The 13,003-nt window shown below is 44.6% G+C and overlaps 1 protein-coding gene across 1 annotated transcript; it reads right to left on the reverse strand.

The window, feature by feature from the left end:
- Window positions 1-604: 604 nt before the first annotated feature.
- On the reverse strand, window positions 605-1,420 carry LOC135373147 (uncharacterized). Its single transcript, XM_064606404.1, has one exon. It carries the CDS (start codon window positions 1,418-1,420, stop codon window positions 605-607), a length of 816 nt encoding a protein of 271 aa, XP_064462474.1.
- Window positions 1,421-13,003: the final 11,583 nt, after the last annotated feature.

Here is a 13,003-nt window from a genome sequence, read left to right on the forward strand (position 1 = left end):
CGGTTCCATGACTGGCGTTATGACTCCTAGCTTCTCCATACGTTGAAGTTCCTCTTTGGTTTTTTTGGTATAGGGGCAATGGTACTCTCCGTGGAGATGAAAGGGCAAAGGGCCTAGCATCAGGAGCTAGCTTTATGTCGTAATCTCCTTGTAGAACTCCCAGTCCCTGAAAGACCGTAGCATATTCCTCGAATGGGGATGCCTTCGAGAGCATTTGTATTGTCGGAAGGACTTTGAGGCTGTCTATGGCTGGTTGACCAAGCAAACATGTAGGAAGTTCCTTCAAGACGTAAATGTCTTGTTGGCTTTCTTGTCCTTGAAAAACTGTCTGGAGAGAGGTCATACCGGTGACCTTCAGCATTTGGCCGTCTGGACCCCGCAGGCGACGTTTGGGAGGTTCGAGCCGGATTCCCGTGAAGTGCTTAAGGAAAATGCTCTCTGGTATAACCGTTTCGTCAGCCCCTGTGTCAACTTTAAACGTTAACGGTATTCCTTGAACAGGGACTGGGACTTGCCATTTCGACGTTCCTCCATGAGCTACAACTCCTAGAAATGCAGTAGTTCCGTCAGGGGCAGATTGGGTCTGCTTAGCCGAAAGGCAAACTTATGAGAAGTGCCCCTTCTTCTTGCATTTGGAGCATATCTTGTCTTTTGCTGGGCAGTCCTGTCTTGCGTGCCTGTCACGGCCGCACCACCGGCAGAGCTTTTGGGAAGCTGACTTTGAAGAAGGACCGGTTGTGCCTGCGTGAATCTTCCTGGTTGCCAGTCTCCTTGAATCGGACCCCGGTGACACTTTGTGCGTCGTTAGTCGATGTACTGTAGCGTCATTGCCTTTGTGAAGTTCAGCTTGCTGCAGCCGGACAGTTTCTCGCTGGCGAGCAGCTGTGATAGCCTTTTGTAGAGTGAGTTCGGAGTCGAGCTGTAGTTGTTCCGAAACTTTCTTGTCTCGAAGGCCTGCAACCAGTCTGTCGCGAATCAGTTCTTCGCGCAACGCTCCATAGTTGCATAAGTCTGCCATTGAATGCAGGACAGTCACGAATTCCTCCACAGATTCCCCATCGTGTTGTACTCTCGTGTTGAACTTTGCACGTTCAAAGATGATGTTGCGGCGCGGAACGAAGTAGGCATCGAACGCTTCTAGCACCTTGTCGAACTTGCGTGCGTCTTCGGGACTAAGCTTCAGCGTGGCGTATATGTCCTCCGCTTGCTCACCCATAATGTAGATCAGTGCATCTACTTGGCTTAACTCAGCCTTGTCGTTGAGGCCAGAGGCAGCACGGAAACGTAGAAAGCGTTTCCTCCAAGTGGGCCAGTCATTCGGCGTCTTGAACGTGAAAGGTTCCGGTGGCGTTGCATTGAATGTAGCCAAGGATGCCGTAAACGTCGAACGCTCTTGTGTGTCGCCGTCGGGGAGAGACATCGTTGTGGAAGCGTGGTTATGTTCTAGAACTTTCTGAATAACTTGTTTTAGTCCTAGCAGGAGCGAACGAGACAAGCGACCAGTCCGGTTAACAACCACATGCAAAAATCGTTTATTGGCTCGCAACCACGCGCCAAATCCCCACGCGCTCGATGCGCACTTCGTCATGGCTATAACACACATGTGACATCAGCTTTGCAGAGATTGAGTGGGCACGGCGAGTTCATGGGAACTGAACCGTTCACTATGCGTTTTGTCTGCATTATACAGGTCCTGATTCTATCGACTGATGGAGCAGTTTCGTGTGGTGTCGACTCGCCGTTATCAGCGTCAACAAGTATTTCGATAATGGGAATCGGAGACAACGCCGTAATCACCAATTCACTGTTCACATCATTGGATCAGCGTTTTGTGACGTCATCCACCGCTCTGTTCATAAAGACAAGTCTTCACCCGGGCACCTTCAGTGGGCACGGCGAGTTCATGGGAACTGAACCGTTCACTATGCGTTTTGTCTGCATTATACAGGTCCTGATTCTATCGACTGATGGAGCAGTTTCGTGTGGTGACGACTCGCCGTTATCAGCGTCAACAAGTATTTCGATAATGGGAATCGGAGACAACGCCGTAATCACCAATTCACTGTTCACATCATTGGATCAGCGTTTTGTGACGTCATCCACCGCTCTGTTCATAAAGACAAGTCTTCACCCGGGCACCTTCAGTGGGCACGGCGAGTTCATGGGAACTGAACCGTTCACTATGCGTTTTGTCTGCATTATACAGGTCAGTTACAGTTCTTGCTTGCGCAGTGACAATAGGTTCTTGATAGTTGTGCCGTGCCCACGTACTTGCTTGAGTATTGCCTATGACTGTTTTCATTCATGCCAATTGCTTATGTGCGGCGACGTTGAATTGAACCCAGGTCCTTCCGTAGAGGAGATGTTTCAAACTTTAGTAGAGGGGCAGCAGGCTATCAGAGATGACATTGCAGGCCTGAAGTCGCGCTTAGACATCACCGAAAAGACTATTTCTAGTTTTGGTGGCCGATTAGCCGACTTGGAGACAAATTTGAGACAGGTTCAGCTTAAATCTTTGTCGCTAGACAAGTTGTCTTCCACTGTAACCAGAATTGATGACGCGGTCAAATTACAGCAGGACAAACTGGTTGATTTGGAGAATCGAAGCAGGAGGTCGAATTTGATAGTTTTTGGTATTGAAGGTAGCGAAAACGAAACAGAAGAAGACTTGCGTACAAAAGTTGTTAAAGAAGTCTTCGACGATAAGCTTGGTGTGACATGTACTTCTGTTGCACGCATTCACAGACTTGGGAAACCCTCTCTATCTAGACCAGTAATAATTTTTTTTCAAGATTATAGGGAAAAAGAAGCTATTTTAAGGAATGCCAATAAATTGAAAGGATCACGTATCTATGTTCAAAACGATTATTGCACTGACACGCTACGTAAACGCAAGCTCTTGTGGAACACTGCCAAGGCTGATAAAGATAATGGTAAGAGGGTCTCCCTGGTGCGTGATAGACTGCGTATTGATAATGATATGTACATGTGGGACGATGCGGCAGGTCGTAGGCGACTGATCACTAGAGGTGATTCGTCGCTTATGCAGTGCTAGCGATTAAAGACTCACCAGCTCCGGTTATTATCACTGAACGCAAGAAGCATTGTTAATAAAATAAATGAACTTGAGTATCTTTTGTTGTCGTATGACCCACATATTTGTGTTATCACGGAAACGTGGCTGCATGAGGGTGTCGGTGATGACGAAATTGTACCCCCGGGTTATCGGATGTATAGACGTGATAGGAGGTCCCGTGGTGGAGGAGTAGCCGTTATAACAAAACATATAGTTGATTCTGTTATTGTGGATCAGATTACCTCCCATGAAAGTTTGTTCCTGAAAGTATCTGTCTGGGGAGTTTCGTTTTACCTTGGTGCCATTTATCGTGCTCCTGATGTGAACGATGCTTTTATGTGTAGATTGTACGATTACATGTTGCCGTTGTCCGGTAAAAATATAATAATTACGGGAGATTTTAATTTACCTTCTATTGACTGGAGTAATTTAAGTTATGGAATATCCTCGTCTAGCGATGTCCTCTTGGATATGATGCTGTCCCTAAACCTGACACAGTTAGTTAATTGTAATACTCGTGGGAATTCCATTCTGGATCTTTTGTTGGTGAGCGAAAAATTCACTTCTGGACCCGTGGCTGTGGAGCGTGGTATTTCTGACCATCAGTTGATAGTTTATACCCCTATTCTTAGAGAACGTGTGGATTTATGTTCCCAAGGAGTAACTGTGGTAAAGGACTTTGCGAAAGCGAATGATGTTGCTATAATAGACTTTCTAAACGAGCGACTTGATTTAGTACACACCAGTGTAGAGGCCTCTTGGAGGCACTTTTGTGACACTGTAAAGTGTTGTATTGATGATTTTGTGCCGGCTAGAAAGGTGCACAAGAATAAACCGTACCCTTGGATGAGTCGAGAAATTATCCACATTAAGCGAAAAATTAAAAAATTAAGAAAACAGCGTAAAACGTCATTGCCGGAGTTCGGTATGCTCAAATATAGTTTAAATACAAAGATAAAAAAAGCGAGAGAGAACTTCTTTGGTCATAGACTGCAGGAGTTTGTAAAGAAAGACCCGCAAAAGTTTTGGCGTTATTTGAATCGAACGAAACAAGATGTTCAAAAAATAAAAGTTGATAACGAGATGGTTACTGACCCACGTTCCATTGCTGAAAATTTTAACGATTATTTTCATAGTGTTTTCGCCGATCGTGAGGGTTACTTCCAAATATCGGTAGCAGATCCTCGAATGGAATTCTCAGTGTCTAGGGAAGGTGTATTGAACATGCTGCTTAATATCAATACAAAAAAATCCACGGGACCAGATGGTATCCCGAATGAATTTTTAAAAAGGTATTCTGTGCAAATTGTTGATTTTCTGACGGAACTTTTTAATACGTCAATTAAGACGGGTGAGATCCCAGAGGATTGGCGTGTAGGTCGTGTTGTCCCAATTTATAAGAAAGGGGACGCATTGTTAGTCAGCAATTATCGCCCGGTGTCCATTACTAATACTTGTTGTAAAATGTTAGAGCATGCAATATCAAGCCATGTGCGAAATATTTTAAATGATAAGGGGTTCATTACTGTTCACCAACACGGTTTCAGGGGATCTCTGTCTACTGTAACCCAATTGGTGTCTGTTGCACATGACTTATTTAATGTTCTGGACAGTACCGGACAAACTGATGTTTTATTTTTTGACCTTTGTAAAGCCTTTGACAAAGTCCCTCATATAAAATTATTGCGTAAGCTGGAAAGTATAGGGCTCCCATACTGTATTGTTCGCTGGATTGCCGCCTACTTGAATGACCGACGGCAGTTTGTGGAAGTCAAAAACGGTCGTTCAGATGTTTGTGATGTGACATCTGGTGTCCCGCAGGGTAGTGTACTGGGGCCCATATTATTTTTAATTTACATAAACGATCTAGTTAGTATAATTCCGGAAGGTGTTTCTGTAAAATTATTTGCAGATGATTGCATAATATACAAAGAAATTACGACCACGGCCGATCATATTTTATTACAGAACACTATTGAAGCAATTTCTCTCTGGTGCCGAGATTGGGGAATGGTAATTAATAACAACAAGACGGTTGTCTTACGGGTAACAAGGAAGAGGTCACCCAGTATATTTTCATATTTTTTAAATAACTGTACAGTATCATGCGTTGAAAAATATAAATATTTGGGGGTTACATTTACTAGTGATCTTAGTTGGTCATCTCACATAGCAGATATTTGTTCTTCAGCGTTAAGGAAATTATGGACTATGAGAAGGAAGCTTAAAAACGCACCAGCGAGTACCAAAATTTTAGTTTACAATACTTGTGTCAGGTCTAAGTTAGAGTACGCGGCAATTGTTTGGGACCCCGGAACCAAGAAAGATATTAACCGTCTCGAGCAAGTTCAAAGGAAGGCAGTGAGGTATATTTTTGGCAAATATCGAAGAACTGACTCACCAACTCTCTTAATGAAACAGAATAACATCCCCTCCCTACAAGCACGAAGAAAAATAGCACGATTAACGTTCCTACATAATTGTTTGTCTGGAAAATTCAAATTGAAATTACCAGACTGTATAAAACCGCTGACGGCAAGGCGGACCCGACATAGACAGAGCGATCGTTTACTGTCCCCAATATTTGCTAAAACGAATTGCTTTAAACGGAGTTTCTTCCCCAGAACAGTTGAGGACTGGAATTCTCTCCCACCCGATGCTTTCCAGTCTCCAAACTTTGTCAAAGAGCTGGAAAGAATTATTTCTTGATGTTATGTGTTGTTACGGTTTTGTTTCCGTGTTCTCTATAGTAGTTGTGCGCTCTTGTAGATCACACATATTTGTTGAAAGAGCCCCTCCTGCTAGGGCTTCTATGCTCGCAGTATGTTAAAATAAATAAATAAATAAATAAATAAATAAATAAATTATGAGCATAGTCTCTTTTTGAGATGAAAAGCAGCCCTTCCGAAGTGGTGCCTTGAAGTTGACTGCTCTGAGGGAATGGGAAGTGAGGAGGTCAAAGGCCCTGAACAAAACATCAAGTCAGTCATATTTTCTATTTTCCTCTATGACCTCGTTATCTGTCTACATCTGCAAGAAAATTTGCTGTACCGTCACAGTCCTGGAATCCCTCTAGTCCGAGTTGTTTGGCAAACTTCAGTGCTTTGGAGACAGAGGAACTGAACGTCTGTGCTGCGAGACGTACTTTCATGTCCTGTCTCTTGTATTCAGTAGCAAAAATGTGTCTAAGAGACCTCTCAACATTTCCTGAGAGGTCTGAGAGGACCTTTCAAGAAATCTTCAAAGGTCTGGTGGGACCCTGTAGCACTTCTGAAGGGTCTGAGAGGTCCTTTCAAGAAATCTTGAAAGGTCTGGTAGGACCTTTCAGGCAGCACAGAGGGGTCTGAGAGGACCTCTTCGAGAAAATCTGGAAGACGTTGTAGAATCATTCATGTAGCCCTGAGAGGTTTGGGGGGACCTCTCAGACAGCTTTGCGACAGTGCGTCGTGCAACACCTCCCAGAGCAAGTTGCTACGTGTTTTCCGCGCCGCGGAATATGCTACCTCGTCCGCTTTGGAAAATAGATCGCAAGATTTCACGTGTTTGTGCATTATTCCTTCAAGGAACACGTGCCGTGATAACCTTGTATTGCCGTCCCCCCTTGAAGCTATTGTTCTTGCAATCCGTGCATTATTGCACTGCACGTAAGTGGAAGCGTTTCGGCCAGTCGCCAGCGGTTGAATCAGTCTGTTTTGAAACGTTGAAGTGTGAGGACGTCGGCCGCGGATCTCAAGTAATTTGCGTTTTGTCTTCGGGATTGTAACTGTTTTTGAGGTTATTAGACGATGTCTCAAATATGCTTTTGTGATTGACAGGCATTCCTCTTCACTTTAGGCTTTTACTACTGTTCGCAGACACGCATTATGAGCGCGATAGGAATATTACCAAACACGTAACGTTACCAACGGCGCTGGGTACCAAACGGTGTGTTATATATTTCGATGCCTACACACTGACTTACACTGACATTTTGAAGTTGTATTTCTTACAGATGAATCTCGTACGAAGTGACAGGTGGTGAGAACACAAGGTGGTGAGAACCCAATCTCGCCAGTTAGTTGGTGGCTTACGCAAGCAAGGGAAACTAGACGGTGCATCGCAAGTCCCGAAGAATACGTAAAACAGAGGAACTTGATTACCGAGAAGCAGAGTTCCTCAATAATATTTTTCATCGCCGCTGTACGGACATTGTGAATCTGTGTCCCATTAGTTCACGCTTTGTGGATTACGACACTATGTGTTGATGATGACTCGTATGCTTTCGTAGACATGTAAGTGCTAAATCTAGTTTTTGTTGCTGCAAGTTACCGTTTCGTGTAGTTTCTTGCGAGCGATCCTTCAACAAATATTACATATTCACAATTCTGTAAGACATTTGAAATAACTGTTACATAATCAGATAGCAGTGTGCATGCCTTGAGTGTATCTGCACAATCGAAGCAACTCAATATTTGTAGAGTTTTGTGACATGTACTTGTCTGTATCTGTCTCTGGTGTATCATAGCACTGTATGATTGTACCACTCCGACGACAGGTGCAGCGTAGACGGCGAAATTGAACATTGATGTTCCGATGTCAGATCTGGGCATTAGCTTCTGAGAGGTCCTGTCAATCTGAGAGGTCCTCTCAACCTGAGAGGTCAGCCTGAGAGGTCCACCAGTCGGAGAGGTCCTCTCAGTCCCATAACATATTAGACCTGAGAGGCCTCTCAGATACATTTTCACTAGGTTCTTCAGTTTATTTGCTGCATGCAGCCCTTCGGCATCCTGCAGCTCATGTAGTTTTTCTATGTGGGCTCACTTTGTTTATGTGTTTTTTGTTTATTTGTTTTTTTTTTTTGGTGCTACGCAAAAGGGAACCAAATCCCTGTCTAGGCGAGAACACCACGGCAATATCACAAGGTTACACGCAAAGTAACACAAAGTAAAACACAAAGTTAGAAAAAAAAACGTGATGTCCTTTTAAAATCCAGTGCCATGTTATGAGAACAGGAGATAAAAAAAACTGGCAACATCCTTCCCGGAGCCCATTGGTGGGCATAGTCATGCTTTAATAGGGTGCTTTGAGTAATATGTGAATTTCAGGGTAGGCTACCAGAGTCACAAAATTCTTGGTATAGCTTCACTTGGTACTGCTTACTTGGCTTGGTCACAATACAAAGTGGCTGTCCAAGGCCTGTTGTGGATTTCTCAGTGCTTACCCCATACTCCTCGCAGTGAAAAAACTTCTTGTCACCCAAGAGGTTGCGAAGAAGCTTTAGTCAGTGGCAGGCATCAAAGACCGTATGGACCTCCTCATGCTGGTGTACTGGGTGTGCCACGAAGTCTGTTAGTGGTTTTACGTGCGCATGATATCCAAGGAGGCGAGCCATCATGATATTGGATGAGAGGCCGTCGCACACAACGGCAACAACCTCGAGGTTGCATTCTTCAAGCAAAACTACAGCTACGTCCACAATATTTTTAAGCACCCTTCCGGACAGTCCACTTTTAAGGAAGTATCCAATTGGAAGCTTCCATGGGGCCCCTGTTCCAACTGCCATGAGTACTAATGCGTCCCCAGCAAGGGGGACATCGTTCGATTCTTGATGTGACAGATCGTTTCCAAAATCTACGTAGCCAGTCTGTTCACCTGCAACTACGTCAAGGTGTCTTCTAATACTCATTCCGTCCAACATGATGATGCACAATCTATCTCGCTCTGCACTCTCCTTGTGTGTCTCTTTGAGGTGCTGCAAGGCCTCCTGCGTAAATCCAGGCAGCCATCTACTGCCTTCAGCCATTTTCGTATAGTCTGCACTGATGGTATGTTGAATAGGGTGAAGACATAATCGTATGCCTTTGGGGAGAGTTAGTGTAATGTGAAACTTTTTTTGTTAACTCACTGTACCGTCACCCTGAAGAGCTCCTATCCTTATTTGTTTCCAGTCCTGGACAATATCGTCTGTGATTTCACCAAATGATAGTAGCTGCTTCTCTGTATGTTCAGATATCAGATCTGATATATATTTGATGATCTGATATATCTGAGATACCTGATCTATCATCCCTGCAATTACATTTTCCGGTGTCTTCAGTTTCTCCACCCTTCTCTGCAGTCTTTTTTGTGCTGCTATTAGCTTGCGTTTGACAGTCCCCAATTCCCGCTTTGTGGTTCTCAGCTGCGTTCTTGGTGTTGTTTGGCTTGAGTATGTGTGATCAGTGCCAAGCTGATGTGGTAAGGCTACGCTTGAGGGAGGAGAAGTCTGTGGTAACGGGCTCTGGTGAACATCCACTTGATGTGGTGTTGGCGATAGCGTGTGCACTTGACAGAGTGGACTTGGAAGATGCTTCCTGCACACAATAGGGGCTACAGTTAGGTGCCTGTAATATTATTCTTAAAGATCATGTTCACTAAAAGACTTTTGCATGTCATGGTTAAGCCTGTACAAGGCTTATTACTGCCTCGTACATTGCCTTTGTCACATAAATATTTTATCATGCCGTACATGGCACAGCAATCTATCAATATAAATACCGCATATCGGCGTCTTTGCTCTCTTGAGTGTGGAATGCTGAAGTTCCTCAAATTCATGCTGCATTTTGCTTCGTTGAGGCGTACTTTGGTGTGGGCTTGGGTGCACCTTGGATAATTTTTACTTAAACTTTACTGGTGTCTTTCCTCTTGCATTAAACAACATACTTGAAGTGGCTGTGGAACATCCAGGGAGGCAGATTTATCACGAACTGCTGTTGGATCTGTTTCACACGAAGTGCTCACTGTGTCTGGTTGTGACGAGGTGGTCTCCAGCTTTAAAGGAAGGATTGCAAAGTGTGGCTGAATCATGTGTCTCCGGTGTCTCATTGCACTGAGCTTATGCTCACTGGAACGCAAGGCAACATTGATAGAGGTGGCAGAGGTTTGTGTGCCCCATACCATGATCCATGTGGGTAAACCATCGAAGGCACAGTTTTACATTACTATAAGATAAAATGCTCTTTGACAGAAGATTTTGGTTACCTCATGCTCTATCTGTGCTGGTATGCATTGTTCTTGAGATGTCACAGCCTTGCCGAGCTGTATGGCCTGACTAGTTAAAAGTGCATCTGGTGCCTGTGATACAACATGGAAGTTGTCCCTCAGTTTATCTTGTGCCTGTGCTTAATGGCGTACGGAAGCATATTCTTTATATTCAAATATATATATATATACATATATCCAATTCCTTTTCAGCTGGATGGGTGGCCCAACCTGGACAAAGCCACTCCCCCAAGGACGATGACATCACACTTGAACCTCACAAGTCAACATTCTCGAACGTGACCCATTGACGACCGCCAGCAAAGTTTGAAGCAGCACTCACCCTGCCCGGAATTTTCCCGAAAGCGGACAGTGACCTACGGCGAATGACATCACCACCCGGACTTGACCTTCTGGAATATTCCCGAATCTGACTCACTGACAAACGCCTGTGGCGTGCCCGTACCGATTATGACGTCATGTAGCAAACCTATTTAAGAAATGTGTAATCAGCTACGCATCTTTAGTCCTGACGAAGACAGTGCCACTGTCGAAACGTCGACAACCCTTTTAGCATTCCAAGTATCTTAAATGTAAATAAATTATCCCTTTTTTCTTACTTCCCGTACCTTCGTAGTCTGTGTTTCAATTTTCATTTCATATACATATATTCATATATATGCAGTGAGTTCACAATGCACTTTTTTCTGTCTTGCAGGATTACGTGCAGGCTACACGTCTCTCCACCATCATCATAGAGTGAGCTATATTTTTATGGCAAATAATAAGCTATTTTGTTGTGCAACTATTTCCCTGTCATTCTAATTTCGACCTCAGGTATGTTACATCAACCACTGTTTCCACTGTTACTAAATTTATACATGCAGTAACAAATTAGTGTATTTGCTGAGAGGATGGGCTGGATTTAAAAGTGCATTACCCCCTCTCGCTTCCATTCAAAAATGGTTCGTACAGCGTCTGGCTTCAAACAATATTTCTGGTGGGCACTGTAGTACTGAGATGTTTGGAAGTGCTTGGAGAAAATCCTTTGCAGCTCTGTTGGATGAAATGACTTATCCCCTATGCTGTCAAGCCATTTTCTCAGAAGTGTAGGATTCCCGTGAGGAAATCTGCGATGACAAAGACATGGTGTTCGTGAAGTTTGAAAGCTTTATTCATATGTTGTCGTCAGCTATCGAGACATGGGTTCCTTACTTGTGAAATGACGCTCCGGATCCTGCCACTTGCTTTGTCCTGCATTTAGGAAGCGCACAATACGTCGGCATCGTAGACGAAACTTCCGAAAGTGACAAATTGTGCTGACGAACTTGCACGGAGACGCGCGTCTGTGCGTTGCGTGCGCACATTGTGCCGGATTGCAACACACTGTCACGAAGCTGGACATAGTTTAAACAAGTTTAACAGCGGGAATTGCGTGTCAAGAGAACACCAGCAACGCCGAAAGGAATGCGTGAACGTTCGTTTGAATTCCACCTTTGCAACACGGAAGGATGTGAAAAGAACTGTCGCCTCCGCCTTTAGCGGCGGCGCGCGCCGTGTGTCGGATGACACTGGGTGATTCAAGATGGCGCCTCCCTTAGTTGGACACCCTCCTCTCTCACCTTTCCTTCTCGCGTACTCTTAAGATTTCCATGCCTCAAGATGAATAAATAAAGGACATGAACGACTAAGAGACAAATTCCATTGATCCACGGAATGCGAACACGTCCCAGGTGCTCGCTGCCTCCCATTACGGCAGCTTCACCATTCTCGTCTGCTAAACCACTCACGACAAACAACGAGGAGGAATACATAATGAACAGGCAAGGCAGCACTTAGCACCTAAAGGGAACCATTTAACCTGTCACAGCCTATGAGACGCCTTTTCTCAAATCTCTCCCTTTCACGCCAACACAGCACAAATGGGAGGCATCTTCTCTACTCCAGAGGGCAATGCACAGAGAACAGCTTTCTAGACGAGGCTGTCGGTTAAATGGCTGTTCTTCTGTTTACCCACCCTGTGCTTGTATGCTCTTCCTCGGTGCATCGAAGAGATCGATAGCCGCACTTCCGAGACCAGTCGAAGCGTCAAACTCATTCTTTTTGTGTGGTTTGAAAATCCAATTTTACGTCGTCGTGCTTGGCCAAGTGCTATGAAAGGCGACAGCAAAGATTTATGATTTGCTTTTCTCTGCTAGTTGTGGTCGTCGTCTGCTCCGCTCTCCTGTTTGGCCGTTGTCTGACGATGGTCCTACTTATTTCCTGCGTCCCCCCCCCCCCCTGCCAGTTATTGCAAGGCCCGCATCGTTTCAGCTGGATATGTATGTGATATGGTCCTTTGTTTTTATCAGTAGAGGGGCCGTGCCTTGAGAGCTTTTTTCTTTTTACATAGGATTCTCGACGGGTGGAGGAGTTATGAGTTTGGAAGAGCATCGCCAAGCTTCGAGAAGGAATAGTCAGGAAGGTGAACTGTTAACGTAACTGTGGTTATCGTGACTGAATGGAAATATAGGTATCAAACTATCGCTATTTTGAAGTGGAGGTATAGGTGAAAGACGTGTTAAAGGGGTTCGTATATTTCCCTATGTGTTTATACATCGCACAGCAACATACTGCACACCATACTAGTGTCGAAAAAATATACGTGTTGTACACTGTTAAACACGAGTTAACCGCACAGCACATTTCCAGCCAACCGCCATTCCGAATTATATCATTCTCTCTCGTGACTTGTCGAAAACAGGAGGGGCCGCCTACCTGGGACATGCATAATGTGTCCCAGATAGGCGCCTCCTCCCATTTTCAGCAAATCCGGATATAGAATGATATCATTCGGAATGGTGGTTGGCAGGAAGCGCGCTGTGCCGTGGGGTTCCGTTTTAATAGTGTAGCTGTCGAGATATAAACGTTTCAACACGTTTGGGCTCT

This window comes from Ornithodoros turicata, unplaced genomic scaffold (genome assembly GCF_037126465.1).
Source record: "Ornithodoros turicata isolate Travis unplaced genomic scaffold, ASM3712646v1 Chromosome21, whole genome shotgun sequence".
Classification (NCBI taxonomy): domain Eukaryota; kingdom Metazoa; phylum Arthropoda; class Arachnida; order Ixodida; family Argasidae; genus Ornithodoros; species Ornithodoros turicata.

Excerpts from the sequence above, each read along its gene's own strand:
- LOC135373147 (XM_064606404.1), bottom strand. The coding sequence starts at position 1,420 with ATGTCTCTCCCCGACGGCGACACACAAGAGCGTTCGACGTTTACGGCA.